The 18822-nt window shown below is 50.0% G+C and overlaps 1 protein-coding gene across 3 annotated transcripts; it reads right to left on the bottom strand.

Annotated features, from left to right (window-relative positions):
- Positions 1-296: 296 nt before the first annotated feature.
- On the bottom strand, positions 297-18737 carry Gga3 (golgi associated, gamma adaptin ear containing, ARF binding protein 3). 3 transcript variants are annotated; one of them, XM_035447384.1, is made up of 18 exons: positions 18545-18698; positions 11132-11216; positions 10964-11039; positions 8480-8578; positions 7362-7485; positions 6998-7101; positions 6608-6688; positions 6092-6229; positions 5522-5603; positions 5297-5413; positions 4732-4977; positions 4333-4400; positions 3956-4058; positions 3736-3847; positions 3296-3516; positions 2319-2488; positions 2092-2202; positions 297-1939 (listed from the first exon to the last, which is right to left on the bottom strand). In XM_035447384.1, exons 1-18 carry the CDS (start codon positions 18582-18584, stop codon positions 1829-1831), a joined length of 2088 nt encoding a protein of 695 aa, XP_035303275.1. In that variant the 5' UTR covers positions 18585-18698; the 3' UTR covers positions 297-1828. The 3 variants fall into 3 exon arrangements, with proteins under 3 accessions (XP_035303275.1, XP_027281485.1, XP_027281486.1); XM_027425684.2 differs by having other exon boundaries at positions 3736-4058; positions 18545-18737; XM_027425685.2 differs by lacking the exons at positions 10964-11039; positions 11132-11216; positions 18545-18698 and having other exon boundaries at positions 3736-4058; positions 7362-7426.
- Between the last annotated feature and the right edge of the window lie 85 nt (positions 18738-18822).

Genomic DNA, 18822 nt, shown 5'->3' on the forward strand with positions numbered 1-18822 from the left:
TATTAAAATGAACAAATGTTTTGTTGTTTTTGAGATGGACATTGCCACACACAGGCTGGCTGTCACACCTCTGGCTCGGCCCATTGCTAGTCTTTAGGGCACCAAAGGACTAATGCATACAGTGTTGTCTTACCCAAATGGAATGCTTGGCGATTTGTTTTCTGAGGTCTTGTCCCACTCAGCCAATGACCCGGAACACACTCCATCTAACGTCTTTGGTTATTTTCTTTCAACAAAAGGCTTCAGAAACCTGTTTGGAATTCACACACATTGTCTTCCAATGACTATGTTCTGTATTGAAGGATTCCAAACCGGGCAAAAATGGTTTTATTTCACATGCAGCAGAACAAGGGCAGTACAGCTAACCATGAAGCAGTGCCCTCAGCAGTAGTGAGCAGCACTCATAATTTAAACACTGTATCCTTAAAGTCATCCCACAGATACTCCAGGGCTGAAGTAAAGCAGTCTCTGGAAAGCTCTTGGATTTGCTCTATTACCAGGGAAAATGAGTCTTTTGACCCATCCTAAGGAAACTGTAAAACCTGCTAGCTAAGGACAGTAGTGGGGAGGTCGGTCAGGTGACCTAGACAGAGCAAGGATGTTCCCGAGGTGTAGGGGGACCAAGGGATAGATACGGTTGTGCCACCTTCCTTTTCCCTGACAGTTGAGCCCATCAGACTCTGCCATTTGCCCTTCCCCAGCTTCTATGGCAGCTGAATTCCCTGCTGTCTTGAAGCTTCAAAGTCTCTGGCCTGGAGGAGCTGGGTCATGCTAGCTGAGGGAAGGCAGAACACCGTTGAAGCAATAGGGTCTGGGAATTCAGTTCAAACATAGCCCCTCATCTCATCACTTCCAGACCCGACATATCGCTGACAGTGCCCTTTAGCTGGGGAAAAGCAGGTGTTTTGGTGCAGCACAAAAGGACAAAGTCTAGTGCAATGTGTGTGACCCTGAGACTTCCTGGGTCCAATCATGTGGCAGGGAAAGGGAGTGACCAAAGCAGGAGGGTGCAGAGTGGCAAGAGGTTGTCTTCCCTTAAAAGGTTAAGGGGAGCACAGCAGTTTATTTCATGCCAAGCAAGAGGTAGTGAGTAGGATGTCCCCATTCCCACTGCTGCAGGTATGCTTTCCAGGAGAGCCACGGTGCCCGCTTCTGAAGGGGAACCCCGGCACGCTTCCATTACCCTTCCTGTCCCCAGGTGAGGCTATAAGGCAGTATTCCCTGTCCCGTTGAGATGTCCATAGGACACAACCTGCCACTGCCAGGACAAGCACCTCACTCACTCACTCGGCAGCCACTTTGTGGTGCTGCTGCCTGCAGAAAACACGAGTAAAGACTACAGTACTCCAGATCCTCTGTGCCACTGCTGCTCACTTTGGTTCAGGTACCAGCAGTGGCTATCAGCCAAGCAGCATGGAACACCAACGGGAGGCAGTCCCATGCCATGCCTCTTCAGGGTGCAGAGATGCAGTTCTTGAAGGGTTAGAAAGGCGCTCTTCAGAGCCCTCTCCCTGGTACCAAGGGATGCCAGTAAAAAAGGGAAAACCTACTCTAGGCCCAGAGTCCACCATCCCAGGGCAGCCAGTGAAGCCACAGGCCACTCCCCACCCACACAGTACGGCCACTTCAAGTCACACAGGCAGATAAAACAGGTCCTTTTAGGGGCCCAAGAGGAGATGATCACAGCAGCGGCTTGGCTCTTGACAAATGTCCAGGGCCCTGGTCTACGCCAAGCTATAAGCACTGTCCAGGGTGTGCACTGCTGGACTAGCCAGAGCCTGTCTCAGGTTGCCTGCCTTCTAAGTAGAGATGGCAGCACTTGCTGGGGTCATAGGTTCCCCCACTGCTCCACCGGAGGAAACTGGTCTACCTCACCCAGTTCTGTGCTCAGCTGCTCCCCGAGAGCAAAGGTCAGCTTATACCGAAGCCGCACCTTCTCCTGTAAGAGAGGGCTGCAGGTAAGTATCCAGGACCCCCTGCAGGACACTCAGCTCTGCCGGAGGGGTGCACCTTGTTCACCCATGCTCAGTCCCTCAACCTGGGACAGAGGGACCAACCCCAGGTGGGTGCTGTGGACTCTCCCTTGCTTACCTTCATTGGGTTAGCCAGCAGCATGACCTGGGTAATGGCTGCAGGTGGCTGGATAGGACTAAATGGCGAGAGTTCTGTCCCAGAGGGTGGCTGCAACTTCACTTTCATTGACTGAAGATAAAAAGAAATTCCTTTGAAACAACGGTCCAAGTGTCTGAGAGAGACCAACTGCTGGCCACTGAGAGGTGGTCAACATAGTAGGTTCGAGATAAGGGAGGCAAGGGTACCTTGGGCACTGCAGCCTGCAGCACTATGCTCCTGACTGGCAAAGGAGCCGTGTTCAGCATGGACACGACCACCACCAGCACGTCGGGCCGTCCTGGGGGACACTCCTTAGCAAAGTGGAAAAGGATGCGAAAGCCATTCTTATCATAGGCTGTCACGGGAAGGGCGCTGCCTGCAAGGAGGGTTACATTAGTGAGCATGATGGGAGAAAGCCAAAGGCACTCCAGAGCCCAGCGGTGCTTCAGTGAAATGGACAGAGGAATGGAGAAAAGCCAGTGTGGCTGAACAGTGCTGCCCTGCGGAGTACTGGAGAGTTGCACACCTTTAATCCCAGCAGTCGGGAGGCAGAGGCAGGCAGTTCTGAGTTCAAGGCCATCCTGGTCCTAGAGTCCCAGGACTGCCAGGGCTACACAGAGAAACCCTGTCTCGAAGGGGAAAAAAAAAAAAGGACTGCGAAAGTTCAGAGAGATGGCTTAGTGGTTAAGAGCATTTGATGTCTGCAGAGGGTCTAGTTTCCCAGCACCCATACTGGACAGCTCACAACTGCCTGTCACTCCAGTTTCAGGAGGTCTGACATCATCTCTGACCCCTGTGGGAACTTGCACATCCATATACTGAGGCACACACACATAATAAAAACACTACCTTTAAAAAAAATCTTTGAGATGGGGGCTGGAGAAATGGCTCAGAGGTTAAGAGCACTGACTGCTCTTCCAGAGGTCCTGAGTTCAATTCCCAGCAACCACATGGTGGCTCACAACCACCTTGAATGAGATCTGGTGCCCTCTGATGGCATGCAGGGCACATGCAGACAGAAGACTGTATACATAATAAATAAAATCTTAAAAAAACAAAACAAAAACTTTGAGACAGCAGGCAAGTAGACCCTTAACCACAAGTGACCCCCGCATAGAAAGAACCACTGAGCACAAACCTACCAACACACGAGACCTGCCGCCGGTCTCCAAGACTTACTTACTAGGCTTGATCGATTCCAGGGGCACATGGACACTGGCCAGGGAGAGCTCTGGGGCCCTCAGCGGACTGCCTTGGGATTGGAAGGCTGGTGACTGGAAGAGAGGGCTTCCAGGCCCCTTGGAGAAGGGCAGGAGAGGCCTGGCTGGGGTAGAGGCAGGAAGCAGTGGGGAGGCGGTGGCCCCAGTGGAGAAGCAAGAAACAGGTTTCACCAAGCCTGAGGTCCTAGGGGGAAAGAAGGACAATAGAAGACAAGTCAGAGGGCAGGCTAGAACTGCTGGGCAACCCCTCAACCAAGGCCAGTCCCTAGCTAACCCAGGCCACCAGCTTCCAGCCTGTTAATGGGACCAAAAGAGATCCATCCCCATGCCCATCCTCTGGAGCCTCCCTTTCGACCTGCATGTGACACTCCACCCTCAGCCCCCCTCTTCTCCCATCCATTACACTTTGGCCTCTTCCAGAAGCTGATCAAGGGCATCTAGGCGGTTCGAGGTGCTGTCACCCAGTGCTGAGCTGTGGTACTTTGGGGCTGCAGGCTCAGCCTTTGGAATCGAGGCTGGAGCAGGTCCAGAAGAGAACATGAAGGAACCAGTGCTGGGGGCTGGTACACTAGCTGGGACCACAGGAGCTGGGAAGGGAGCAGGCAGCGGAGCTTGGGACGTACTTGAGGTAGAAACTGGGGGAGGGAGCAGGGATCCATCTGAGGGGCCGCAGGCCGCAGACACTGGCCTGGGGTTGAAGAAGTCCAGATCTGACGAGGGTTCACTCTGTACAACAGAAACAGCAAGTGAGCAAAGGCCTAGGAGGGGCTGCACCAACCCAACTGTTCAGAGCCCACCTTCTGAGGTGCCCCATCCAGACCCACAGAAGTAAATGCTGGGGAACAACTCTCAGAGGCAGCATGTCCCACCTACAATGGACAGAGCTCTAGAGAATACAAGAAGCTCTGGCTCTAGCAAAGTGCAGCCAGGCACAGACTAGGTAACAAGTGAGTTTTGGTCCTTGAGCACTTCAGTGATGTAGCCATTGAGGTGCCTCTACCTGGAACAGATGCCACTGACTATTTCCAGCTGACTCTTTAGAAGCAGTAGGGGCTGGGTCAGTAAGGCCTAAGAACACAAAAGAACTCAATGAGACCCTGGGTGAGGCAGCCGCCTCCCCACTCCCCCAAGAATGTCATTTGATAAGACAAGAGACATTACTTGATGAATGGGTAAGGAGAACGTATTCCCTTACAGTTAGATTGGCAAGTAAAATCCACTTCCACCCTTTACAGGAGACTGCAGGGCCTCCCAGGAAGAGAGGAGCTGGGATGCACCAGAGCGCACCATGTTCAACCTGCAATCCACAGTGGCCTCTGGAACTTGACTGATAAAGCATCCTAGAGGCCCCTCAGGCCTGGTGCACACGCCCTCCTGCCAATGCCACCCATGCACGTACCCAAGCAGAGCAGCTCCTCATCTAGCAAGGAGAGGCCACTGCTCGTGCTGTCAGGCCCTTGGGGAACCTCAGCCTGGCTGGATGAACGGCTTCGTGGAGGTGCAGAGGTCTGGGGGGGTGGAGGGAGAATAGGGATGCCTGAAGTGGGTGGGGCAGGTGCTGGGGCCAACACTGGGGATGAACTGCAGGGGGTGTCCAACTCAGCGAGGTCGATGAGGGTGCCTTGGCTACTGCAGTGGTCATTTCCTGGAGGGGTTGACACAAGAGGAAAAAGAAAATTCAGGGCGAATCTGGTGCCTGTGTAGTAGGAGGCGGGACCCGGGCACAGACACTAAGACTTTAGCTTCTGGCCCAAATCAGTAGCATTTCTTCTAGGGAAACTGAAAATGAGGTTCAAGAAGGCAGGCAGAGATATCTCCATGCATACTTCCTGCCTCAGGGAAGTAAAAGACCACTTGAAAAGGCTGGGAATTCCCTCAGGCCCTGAGAGTTGGCACTTGTGGCTCAGTGGTCAGGATTTGGGGCTGTTCTGGAGAGTTCTAGAATGGGGAACCATAATATGTACCTTCAGAGTCAGGCATGGTGGAGGTGGTCACCTCACCATTGATGGTCTGCCCTTCGACTATTGTCTTGTAAGAGTTAATGACCCTGGAGAGGTTGTCACTGGCCTGCAGGATGTCCCCTAGAGCAAAAGAGACTTCTCACTGTGTGGGTTGTGACAACTCTCACACATATCCAAACTCTTGACTCATTTTTGACTCATCCTTGCCAAGTACTCCTTTATACTCACCCAAACTGTTGTCATTGTCTTCTGTCTCACTGGCTAGTTTAAATAATGTCCGTCTCTTGTTCTCACAACGATCAAACAGCTCCTGAGAGAGACCCAGACATAATATTCAACTTCAGAGTCCTAAGAAGTCATGAGCTCCATGTGGGAAGCCCCTCCAGACCAGTCATTGGCAAGCTGGGACCAGAGCAGAGTGTTCTCCTTTGTGCTGTCAGTACCCACTAGGAAGGCTGCCCAAGTCATGTCTAACTACTCAAAGTCACTCAGGTGGTAATGAGACATGTGCCTCAGCCTAAGTGCAATAATGTCAACATTAGGATCTCAGGAAAGTCTCCCACACACGGGTTCCCAAGGCTTAAAGGCAGAGAGTACGAGTGAGCACCTAGGGCATTATCTCTGGAGTCACAGGAAAGTCCTTGCACCAGGAGTGTTAGCTGTGTCAACTAAAGACACTGTCCATCATCCCCCTGCTGCCATGAACAAGCTCAAACAGTAAGCATGTCCTCAGCAGGACAGGACCCCACTTGGGGCAGAGCAATGTGAGCCGCAAGCTCTCTGTGCACAGCAGCTCACCTTCATGAGCTCTTTGTCAGCCTCCGACGAGTACTCCTGGTTGTAGTGGAGAAGCATCTCATGGAGCAGCTTGACATTGTTGTTAACTTCCTCCAACGTGTGGAGGCGCTTGGTCACCTTCTGGATTCGAGCCTCATCCTGCCTCAGCCAAGAGGGTGCAGGAAAAGCAAGTTCACCTAGCATGTCTTTCAACCACCAGGCAGGGCTCATTCCTTACCCAATAGCACAAGGGCAGAGGCCAAGCCTCAAAGCTCTGCTTAGCGTGTTTCCTAGGACGACAGGCCTCAGACTAACCCTGAGCTGTTCTTTTACAGTGACACCCCCCACTTCCGCTATTCATACCCTCCACTCCTCTACTGCTTTCTCCCATAGAAAATACAAGGCTCCTCCTAAACTCACTCCAGTTCAGGGCTGGTGCAGGGTGAACAAGACAGGCCTAAGATCTTGGGGGAAGGACTTCTGCTCTGTGGTCACATGCTTCTGTGCCCCATGCCCAGAGGACCAGGGCCCACTCACTTCCTTCACCATGGACTTGATGAGTTTGTTGGCTTCTTGCAAATCATCCGGGTTCTTGCTTTTCAGCAGCTTCGCTAAAAGCTGGAAGAGAAGGCATCTGAAGTGAGGGAAAGGAAGCAGTGGGCAGCCCCACTGGGTAGACTGGGAGAAGCTGGGGCTCTCTGCAGTGCCAAGCCAGATCGCATTTTATGTTCAGTAGGGTGGCTTGAGGCAAAGAGTACTACCTCAGGAGAATGAGGCAGAAACATGTCACATTCAAGGTCAGCCTAGGCTACAGTGAGACACTGTCTCAAAACTTCAAATCCAAAAATGCCACCCACTGACACACACATTCGCGCTGCTACTGCCGCCAGCCATCTAAGAGAACCCCAGGTCCAAGATGTACTTTACCTTGGACTTCTCCTCATCATCAAACACAGGGTTTTTGGGACGAGGTGGGGGAGAGGGGATCAGTGTTCTGTCCATGGGGATGGGGGGATCCGAGTGCACTATGCCTGCAGAGACACAAATGGCAGAGCACATGCTCAGGCAATGGCTACCTTGTCCTTCACACACCATGGGCCAGATCTCTATGATAAGCAGAAAAAGAGCAGGCTACTCTCATCTCAACCTAAATGCCAGCTGAGCCCTCCTGACCAATCCCCTCTACAGGAAGAGAAGGGAAGGAACCTGGCACCCCCAACATTCCTCTGGCTTCTTTGTCTTGACCAGCACTCAGTGCCACCCTGAGGCTAATGGAGAAGTAAACACATACCTTGTCTCTTCAACATTTGGTAGGCATCTTTGATCTTTGCTTCTTCCGGCAAGGCCAGTGTCCAGCTAAAAAGCAACTCGATGACCTTAGTCTTCACCTTTTCAGACACCCTGTCTCCCAAGTACTAGGAGTAAAATGAAGTGAGAGTCTAATAATTGAGACGCCGAGGAGGAATCACTTTCCTTACATCGTGTTCCCGTCATTCTGGTTCACAAGCCTACTTAAACCCAGCAGACTCTACAGTGTGTGATGGAACCAGACACACAAGCAGCACAGCATGCAGCCAGAACGGGTCCAGACCTTATCCCAGTATTTCCATGCAGAAGCTGGAGAGATGGCTCAGAGGTTAAAAGAGCACTGACTGCTCTTCCAGAGGTCCTGAGTTCAATTCCCAGCAACCACACGGTGGCTCACAACCATCTAGGAAATCTGGTGCCCTCTTCTGGGGTGCAGGCAGAACACTGTATATATAATAAAAATACTTAAAAAAATGTGGATGCTGAGAACTGAACATGGGTCTTCTGGGACTGTAGCAAGTGCTTAACTTAACCACTGAGCTATGTCTGCAGCCCAGTAACAACACCTTCTTTTTTTTTTAAGATTTATTTATTTTATGTATACGAGTGCTATCTGCCATGTATTCCTGCACACTGGAAGAGGACATCCTATCTTACTACAGGACCTCTGGAAGAGCAGCCAGTGCTCTGAACCTCTTAGCCATCTCTCCAGTGCCCCCATAACCACATTTTCTTGAAGGACTTTCTGGGGTCGCCACCAACATGAGAAATGGTTCCCTCTGTTTAGAGCTGTCCAACAGACCCTGGTTGGTGGAGCTAAGAAGCAAAACTGTGTACTCGATGTGGGCTAGGAGCACAGAGTACTGTAACTATCTACCCTCTCCCTGGACACACACAGCCACATTTATGCTGGGAGTCCATCTGGAGGCTGCTCAGACCTCAGACTGATCAGTCACTGGTACCTATAGGAACCAGGCTTGCAAGTACAGAACACGGCATCATCTCTGTGGAGACATTAAGTGACCAGGAAAGCCAGTAAGATGGGAGATGGAAAAGGACATACAAGCAGCTCTCGAACAAAGGAAATTGCTACCAACTGACCTTTGGAGAGACGACTTTGATTAATTCATTCAAGAATCGGAACTTCCCCACTTCATTGTGAAATCTCCTCCCACAGTTCTTCATACATGCCTCCAGCACCTGCAGCCACACAGAGAGGCAGTCTGTGATGGGAGCTATGGCACCTGAGCCCCTTGGTCCCCATCCCAGGCGAAGGGATTCACTGTGTGAAATGGTGCACTCTCCCTTGGGAATGGAGGCTGAGCCACAGAACCACCCACCACAAACCCTTCCTTCCAGTGCCATGCTCTGCAGGGAATGTTACACAGGGCTAGAATAGGAAATGCTGAGACCCAGAGACCAAGACAGTTTGCTGTCAGACCTAGAAGGGGCCTTCCACAAAGATAGGGATTTGGAACCTCAGGAGGAAAACCAAGTTCCAAGGAGAAGTCCCTCTGGCTATTCAGGGTCCATAGTCCTTTCTACAAATTGACCGTTTTATGGGAGTAGGAGATGTTTAAATCCACCATCTGTTTAGATGGTGGGACAATGCTCTTGCCCCCTTTTGTTTTGCATGTTGTATTCTGCTTGGGGCCCCATCATTTATGCAGCTTGCACATGGCAGTGTCCAGTTATGGATGAATGTGTGTGAATGCCAAGTTAACCTTAGGCACCCTTCCTTGGATCAAGTCTCACTGGCCTGGGACTACCACTTAGTCTAGGCTGACTGGTCTTTACTACTCAGAATCACAGCTGGCTTTTCATGTAGGTCCTAGGGATTGAACTCAGGTCCTCATGCTTGCACAGTACTTTACCAACTGAGCTATCACCTTAGTTCCTTGGTTTTCTTCTCTGCTTTTCTGTTTTGAGGCAGGCTAGTCTGGAACTCACTGAGATCTGCTTGCCTCTGTCTATTGGGTGCTAGGATTAAGTGTTCTACAACAAATGCTGGGAATAAAAGCATTTGATAACATGCCCAACGGTTCTTTTTCTTTTTTTGTTTTTCAAGACAGGGTTTCTCTGTGTAGCTCTGGCTGTCCTGGAACTCACTCTATAGAGCAGGCTGGCCTCAAACTCACAGAGATCCACTTGCCTCTGCCTCCCGAGTGCTGGGAATAAGGTGTGTATCACCACCACCTGACACTTTATTAAATACATGGGAAAGAATTTCATTTTACGTGTCGGTCTGCCTATTTGTCTTCGCAGCACATGTGTACAGTGCTAGAGAAGCCTAGCAGAGAGCACTGGATGAAAGTTATAGATGTGTGGGCTGAGAATTGAACCCAGGTCCTCTGGGAGATCAGCCAGTGATCTTAACCACTGAGCCATCTTCCCTAGCTCACAGTGGTTTGTTTCTCTAAAGCAAGGTTTCTCAATTGTAGCATAGCTGACATTTTAGACTAACCACTCTGCTCTGGAGTTGTCCTATGCATTTCAGGGTATTTAGCTGCACCCCTGGCCCCCACTCTCTAGATGCCAGTAGTGCTACTACACTACCCCAACAATGAAAGCACCCCAGACACTGTCAAACGTCCTCTGCAGACTGAAACCGTCTCCCTGGAAAGCAGGCATGGTGGCACACGCCTGTAGTACTAATGCTCTAGAGTCAGAGACAGAGACAAAAGGATTGAGACATGCCAAAAAACAAAGCAAAATTAAATAAATAAAAATCAACCAAAGACCTTGATTGTCCTTGAAAATCACCATTATATATAGAGACAGGGCAGTGGTGGCGCGCGCCTTTAATCCCAGCGCTAAGGAGGCAGAGGCAGGCGGATCTCTGTGAGTTTGAGACCAGCCTGGTCTCCAAAGGGAGTTCCAGGTCAGCCTAGGCTGTTACACAAAGAAACCCTGTCTTAAAAACCAGCCCCACATCCCCCCCACCCCCAAAAAAATCACCACTGTAAAGGTCTTGGCTCCACAGGGAAAGAGTGTCTACACCGTTGGTCTTCTGCGTCTCCAGGACCCAAATGAAGTCAGGGTCAGAAAGGATCCCAGAGCCCTCTAAGCCTGGCTGTTGTCTAGGGAGCAAGGAAGCTTACGAAACAAACACTCAACTCCGCCCTTGCAGCTATGGCTGTCAACACTATCACAGGCAGCAGCATCTGTAGCTATGCCACAAACCCTGTCTACCAGGCTTATTTTTGGCTGGCTGACTTTTGTCATTGATACAGGCTTTCTTGATGCAGTGCTGGGTTGTCTGGAACCTGCTTTGTAGACCAGGCTGGTCTTGAACTCACAGAGATCTGCCTGACTACAGCTCTAAGAACTACAGATCTACTACTAAGTCCTCTCTGAGTGCTGGACTGGACTGCAGGTCCTGCCTCTGGGACCCCCCAGTCACCTGTGCAACCTCCATGCCAGGTCTAGAGGCATGAGTACTTGTAGACCAGCTGACTGACAGATTCTAGATATGCCCAACCTTTGGGCATGAGCCTGATTACCACCGATGCCCTAAGGGGTGTGTGAGGAAAGACCTGAGCAAGTGAACATCCACCGCTTTCATCTCCAATGGCAAAGACCTACCGTGAGGGCTTGCACCGCCTCCCATTCCTGTGGAGACTGGATCTTGTGGGCCAGAAGTCGGACAGCAATCTGGGGCCTGGCAGACAAACACACGACAGTCAGTCTGCAGATGGAGGGCCACCCATCCCTCCTTGGTCAGGTATGGGTCCTCTCTCTCACTGGACTCACCCTTCAAGCTCTTTGTTGATCTGATCACAGAAGCCAATGATATATTCCCAGTCTTCCTGGCGGTTAGAAGGATTGGTAGCTTTATCTTGGGATACAACACAGAGGAAAACAGTTAGAAGAGCAACTCACAACATAAGGTTGTCTTCACAATTTTTATACACAGTAAGTTTGCTTCCAAAATTGTGTCATAAGGATACCTCCACCGTTCAGCCAGACAACAAATGTAAATCCTGCTTTCTGCCTAATATTTTTGGAAGTTGAAATAAAAAAGTGAGAAAGCAGCCAAGCATGGTAGCGCATGCCTTTAACTTTAATCCCAGCACTGGGGAGGCAGAGGCAGGCAGATTTCTTTTTGTTTTTAAACATTTTTTCTTTTTTTAAAAGATTTTATTTATTTATTATATATACAACATTCTGCTTCCATGTATATCTGCACACCAGAAGAGGGCACCAGATCTCATCACAGATGGTTGTGAGCCACCATGTGGTTGCTGGGAATTGAACTCAGGACCTCTGGAAGAGCAGCCAGTGCTCTTAACCTCTGAGCCATCTTCCCAGCCCGGCAGGCAGATTTCTGAGTTGAGGCCAGCCTGGTCTACAAAGTGAGTTCCAGAACAGTCAGAGCTACGCACAGAGAAACCCTGCCCCGCAAACATAACAAAGAGAAGAAGAAGAAGAAGAAGAAGAAGAAGAAGAAGAAGAAGAAGAAGAAGAAGAAGAAGAAGAAGAAGAAGCAGCAGCAGCAGCAGCAGCAGCAGCAGCAGCAGCAGCAGCAGCAGCAGCAGCAGCAGCAGCAGCAGCAGCAGCAGCAGAAGAAGAACTGAGAAAGCATCATGGAGCTTAAGAGAAGATCAGAATCCAAAGGACAAACACAAACATGAACCATCGGAGTTCTCTCTGACACCCTCATGAAACATACATCTCACTACACACCTACTGCTAATAAACAGAGCCAAGTGCTCAGCAGGGGCAACAAGTGTCTCCTGAGAGGCTGAAGACAGGCTCAGCTAGGTCAAAACTAAATAACCTAACCTTTTCTAATGCTTTGAGGGTTTCTGAAGTTGCACAGGACCCTCTACAAATATATCTGGCGCTAATCAAACACCTACTGATCCTGTGCGGTCTTCCCCTGCACAGAGTTCAGCACCTGATTGAGGGTTACAAAACTTCTCCAGCACTGAATGCAAAGCCCACCAACACTTGCTTTGGCCTCCTTCCCTGCTCCTTTGGCACCCTGCTAAAGGAAGATGGCTCAGGCATCTGGTGAACAGGATCTGATGCACATCTGAATTCTGCTATTTATGTTCAGGGCTTCAGGCTCAGGCAAGAGAAAGCCAGAGCCACACATCTTCTCAAACAGCCTCAATCCTCTGCAGTGACAGACCTTCCACCGTACATGGGCTAACCTCACAAGTTTCTAGATGTGGTTCTAAATACGGCTGCTTTCTTTTTTACAATTATTTATTTGAAGGGTGGAGGTGGGGCTCAAATACTGTGAATGGAAATCAGTGGACAAGTACAGGAATTAGTACTCTCTTTTTATCATCTGAAAATCAAACTCAGGCTTAGCAGCAAGCACTTTTACTGAGTGAGTCATCACCACCATCCCTTTTAAGATTCTCATTCTGTAGTCCAGGCTGCTCTTGAACTCACAATGATCCTCCTACCTCAACATCTCAAATACTAAAATTGTAGGCACGCATCACCACACCAAGCTGTGGGTTTTTTGTTTTGTTTTGTTTTTTCATTTTTTGAGACAGGGTTTCTCTGTAGCTTTGGCGCTTGTCCTAGAACTCACTTTGTAGACCAGGCTGGCCTCGAACTCATAGAGATCCGCCTGCCTCTGCCTCCCAAGTGCTAGCATCAAAGGTGTGCACCACCACCCAGCTTGTTTCACATTTTCCTTTTTTATTAGATCACTACAAATTTTATTCAGTAACCCATATTTTTTGTTTTTAAACAATACCAGTATGATCTGGCTTTTATCAACCAAATGTTTCACAATTTTTAAAAAAAAATGCTGGGTGTGGTGGTGCATGGCTTTAATCCCAGCACTCAGGAGAAAGAGGCAGGTGGATCTTTGTGAGTTTGTGGCCAGCCTGGTCTACAGAGTGAGTTTCAGGGCAGCCAGGGCTACACAGAGAAGCCCTGTCATGAAAAAAGAAAGGGCTGGGGAAATAGCTCAGTAGTAGAGGTCTTGTCTAACAAGGCTCTTGGTTCAATGACCAACACCAACATGGTCATGGCAGTGGATGTCTACAATCTCAACAGAAGCAGGCATTCCTGGCAGCTTAGGTTACAAAGGGATTCTGTAGTCCCCCACCGACAGATCACCAGTAAGGTGGGGGACTGAATCCTAAGAACCCATCCTTCCTCCGACAACAGGGCATCTGAGCAGAGGTCTTCCTAGACTGGGGCTGGAGCTGCCTGACAGCGTTTCTGGTCTGGCTTCGGCAGGAAGACTCTCCTGGCTTAAGTTTGTATTTACAAAGAGAGGCCTTACGGCATAGGCCTGTGTGGCAGCCTTCTTGCAGGAGGTGTGTTACTGTGGGCAGGCTTTGAAGTTTGCCTCATAGTTAAATCTCAAGATACAAACTCCCAGCCACTGCTCCAGCACCACCCCTGCCCGCCTTCCTGTTGCCATGCTCCCACCATGACGGTCAGACTCACCCTCTGAAACTGGAAGTCTCAGTTAAACATTGTTTTCTACAAGTTGCCTTGGTCATGGTGTCTTAGCCAGGGCAATAGAAGTCACTAAAATAGCCTGCAATCTCAACATTGGATTTGGGAAGGTGAAGAATTCCAAGTACACTTATCTCAAAGTAAAAAGTAACAGTTGAGAGCAACCAAGTGGTAGAGGCCTGCCTAGCATATGGGAGGTCCTAGCTTCAACCCCTAGTTACATACCGTTTATAAGTTTATGAGAGGAAAACAACACATGGCTGGGACTTTTTATTTGTTGTGAGACAGAGTCTCATAGGCTCCAGCTCCCATGTAGTCAAGCATGATCTTGACCCCTGCCTCTGCTTTAAGTGCTGGGATTACAGATATGTGCCACCAACAAGGTAGCTGGTCCAAATATGAAAGATAATTGGCAAGACCTTCCAAACAGCAAGCACAAAGAAGGGTTATTTTATGCAGCAGTGTCCATTTGATAAGAAATGGTTGGTGGGAGCTGGAGAAATGGCTCAGAGATTAAGAGCACTTTCAGAGGACCCAAGTTCAATACCCAGCACCCACATGGCAGCTCACAACTGCCTGTAATCCAAGATCTGACACCCTCACACAGACATAAATGCAGGCAAAACACCAATGCACATAAAATAAAAATAAAACAAAAACAAATGGTTGGTGATCCTACACCAATCACCAGACAACACTAGTTATCACCAAAGTCTCCTGGCCCAGGCGTGACTCTTCTCAGGTGTCAGTGTGGCTTTGCTACGCTAATCCCTATCATTTGGGATACTTCCAAGTTTTCACATGAAACCAAGAAGCTACAGGACTCAAAATGAGACACCAAGAAGCCAGACCCATGCCCAATGCTTCTTCTGTAAGAGACACAAAACCTGCACTGTAGACAACGGGAAAACCACCCTGCAATCAGTAACATAAGGACTCTTCCTACAAAACAACAGTCTACAAAGGAAACTCTTCCCAAGCTTGTTCCGCTTCTAACAGCACCGCTGCCTCCTTTTCACAGAGGGTAGGAAACACTGCCTGCACATGGCACACAATGTTCTGAGCAGACACAGGACCACTTCCCAGTGTTGGCAGCTCAGTAGGCACACCTGGCGCCCTCAGCAACTGGAAAACTACTGAGGGTGGTACTAGGTGACCCCAGCTCTCCAAGTCCTCACCACTGTGTCCACTCGACGTTCCCCTCATCTAGCAGAGGCATCAATGGAGTTCTCCCTGGCAAACCTGGCCTGGAACCCTCCTCTGACTCACGGTTTGTCTATTTTAGGTGTCTGGTAAAAGCCTCATTCTCTGTTCCTTCCATCCCTCCAGATTTCCTGCTCTCCCTTCTCAGTTCAACCACCACTGACTAAATCCTACAGGACGTCAGATGACAAGACATGAAAACAAGCAGTCCTGACTATTCAAAATCCGTGAGGTTTGGCCTCTCCAAGGATGCCACGCTGCACACAATAATGACTAGAACTCAGCAGACCCAAGAGCAGAGGAAGGGAGCAAGGTCACCCTGTGCGACTGCATCTTGAATCAAAGGAGAAATGGGCACAGTTGCCCTGTCTCTCAGGCACCCATGCAAAACAAACTGCTACAACCATTGCAGTTGTCAGAGATGCTTCAAGCTCTTGGATGTCTCAAAAATAAGACACTGGAGGAGCTACAGGTGAAGTACTAAACACAGGCAGGCCCTTGAGGAAGCTGTGCTTGGTGTGAGCATGAGGAAGAAACCGGCACAAAAGCAAGTCTATAATTGTGTTACTTTGATACACAAATAAGCCTGAGAGCCCATCACTTCTCCTTACTGACTTCCTCCATTTCTATATATAGTGCCATTATTCAAAAGCACCTACGTCTCAAACCTTACTGTTGGTCCCTTCCCTTTCCTTACCCATTCCTGGCAATGTTGGAGTTGCTTTTTTTTTGGATATTTTTCTTTTTTAATTTAGAAACAATCATTTTACATATCAATCCCCCATTCCCTCTCCCTCCCATGCCCCCTACCAGCTCTACTCAAGGACAGTGAGGCCTTCCATGGGGGAATCATCAAAGTCTGTCACATCATTTGGGGGAGGGCCTAGTCCCTCCTCCGTGTATCTGGGCTGCAATAGTATCCCTCCATAGGGAATGGGCTCCCAAAGTTGATTTGTGCACTAGGGATAAATACTGGCTCCACTGTTAGAGGTCCCGTAGACTGCCCAGGCCTCCTAACTGGCACCCACATTCAGAGGGTTTGGTTCAGCCAATGCTGGCCAAAATAAACTTCTCATAATACTCCACATGGCAGTGGCATGCTAACCACTGGCTGCATGTGCCAAGCAGGATCTGAGACACAGGTGAAGTCATCAAGAGATAGTTTGTGAGGAAGAAGAGTCAGAGATGGGTTTGAAGCACTGGACTGAGCTGAGGGGAGCAGGACTTTGGGGTTAATGAGAACAATGCATGCTGGTGGGGAAAGCTCCAGGAGGCCTCGGAGAAAAGGCAGGGGATGGCCAGAGACAAGCTGGAAGTGTGGGGGGGCAACATGCAGAGTGGACCAAGGAGAGGCTGCTGCAGTAACTCAGGGAAGCCACAGGTGACAAGGGCCTTCACGAAGATGGTAGTGTCTGGTTCACTGGACTGGTACAAGTCACAACATGCAGTCATGAGAACAGTGGGGAATGTGCACATCTGAAATCCCAGCAGTTGGGAGGGAGACCAGGAAGATCAGCGTTTGAGGTCAGACTGGGCTTCCTGAAACCCTGTCTTATAAAAGCTCAGCTGAAGTCACTTAAATCATTCCACTTTCCCCATCCCATCTGCACAGCGAAGCAATTCCTCTGCTCAGCACCCAGTTGCATGGTTTTAGGAAAATGGTCTCTGCCGAGTCAGAGTATCCTCTCTGAATTGTGGCAACAGAACTTGTTTTGCTAGCTGGGATACATCTTTCCAGACTGGGATTGGACAGCCAGGCAGTGGTGATGCATACCTTTAATCCTTGAGCTTGGGATGCTGGTGTGAGTCTGAGGTCAGCCTGGTCTACACATTGGGTGTGCTGTACAACGAACCCTCTTAAGCCCAGTGTTTTCACTTTTGGAGACAGGGTGTCACTATTTGCCTCATTTAGTGTTGAACTCAGTTGTCGGCCAGGCAGGCCTGCCTCCTCACCCAGAATGGCTGGACTACAGGGATGACTGTACGCTGGGCTCCTGGGTAAGTGACTTTAACCAATGTAGTCCAACACTCTGCACTCCTTGGAGAACTGTTCCACATAGGGACAACTGTCCTGTGGCCTGCCTACAACACCTGAACTTTGCAAATACAATCTTACTTTTCTTCTGGTTGGGGATATGGGCCCCTTAATGCCTAATTTCCATCTCCTAAAGGGTATTTCATAAGGTAACTGGGAGGCAACAGTCTTCACACCCAAAAGGCCGGAGACAGTACTACGTAAAAGACACAAGGCTAGATGGAGGCATCCTAATTTCTGCCTCCATTAAAGAGGCTTCCCGGGGCCAGCCCTTAGAAAAGTTAATTTATTAACCCTTGTAAGGCATCATTAACCAGCCTTGTAAACCCTTGCTAAACACATTAACCGTCCGCTAACATTAAACCTCTGTCTTTGATAGCAACATCAAATACTAATGACTGCAACACATTGATACAAAAGCAGCTTCACACCGCTCAAGAGGGGTTATTTCGTTGTGTGTGTGAATGCGTGTATATATGTGTATGAGTGTGTTATGTGTGTATGTGTGTTGAGTATGCGTGTGTGTGTGTGTGTGTGTGTATATGTGACTGTGTGTATATATATGTATGAGTGTGTGTATATATGAGTATGTGTATATATGTGTGTATGAATGTATATATGTGTGTATGTGTGTGTAAATGAGTATATATGTGTGTATGTGTGTGTACATATGTGTTGAGTGTGTGTATGTGTGTATATGTGTGCATGCGTGTGTATGTGTGTATATATGTGTGTGAGTGTGTGTATGTGTGTGAATGTGTATGTGTGTGTATGTATATATGTGAGTGTGTATGCGTGTGTGTATGTGTGTATATTTTTGCATGTGTTGAGTGTATGAATGTGTACACGTGAGTGTGTGTATATATGTGTGACTGTGTGTATGTGTGTGTGTGTATGTATATATGTGTGATTGTGTATGTGTGTATGCCTGTGTATATGTGAGTGTATGTGTACATATTTGTGTGTATGTGAGAGTATATATGTGTTGAGTGTGTGCATATACGTGTGTGCATGTGTGTGTGAATGTGTATATATGTGTATGTGAGTGTGTGTATGTGTGTGCGCGCGCCTTCAATGCACACTTGGCCAGTCTGGTGGTTCCTGTGTCCCTGTCGTCTCTGGGGAAGAATCCCCTCCTCAGGCCTCGCACCTGAGGGAAGCGGGCGGAGTCCAGGGACACCAGCACCCTGGAGGCCGCAGCAGTGTGCGCGGGGCCGCCGCACTCACCACTCCCAGAGGGCTCCGCAACCTCCCCACGGGCCGGTGCCCGTCGGGCCGTCCCCGGGCCTGACAGACCTCGGGCTGCGGGTGTCGCCCGCCGCCGCCGCCGCGCGCGCCGGAGCTGGGGAGGCGCCGCGGCCGGGAGGCCCTGCTCGCCGAGGGGCGTGAGCGCGGGGCGCTGGCGGCGGGGCGAGGCCGGTGCGGACCGGCCGCGGCGGGGAGGCCGGGGTGACGGCGGCTGCAGGTCAGGCGCGAGCGCCCCGGATACTCACTCAGCCAGGACTCCAGGCTCTCCCCTTCCGCCTCCGCCATAGTGCAGTCGCCCGGTCCGGTCCTGCGGCCTCAAACCTCGCGAGAGTCTGCGCGCGCCGCTCCGGGGCGGGGCCTGCATGGGGGCCTGAGAGGGCGCGAAGCTGCCGCCGGCGGGCGCGCCAGACCGTGTCGGGTACCGGGGGAGGAGGAGGAGGAGGGGAGGGGGAGGGGGAGGGGGACGGGCGTGCTTTCCGGCTTCCTCCTCGCAGGGAAGCCCTGACGTGAAACCCAGTCTCGA

The sequence above is a fragment of the Cricetulus griseus genome, chromosome 7 (assembly GCF_003668045.3).
Source record: "Cricetulus griseus strain 17A/GY chromosome 7, alternate assembly CriGri-PICRH-1.0, whole genome shotgun sequence".
NCBI classification, from domain to species: Eukaryota; Metazoa; Chordata; class Mammalia; order Rodentia; family Cricetidae; genus Cricetulus; species Cricetulus griseus.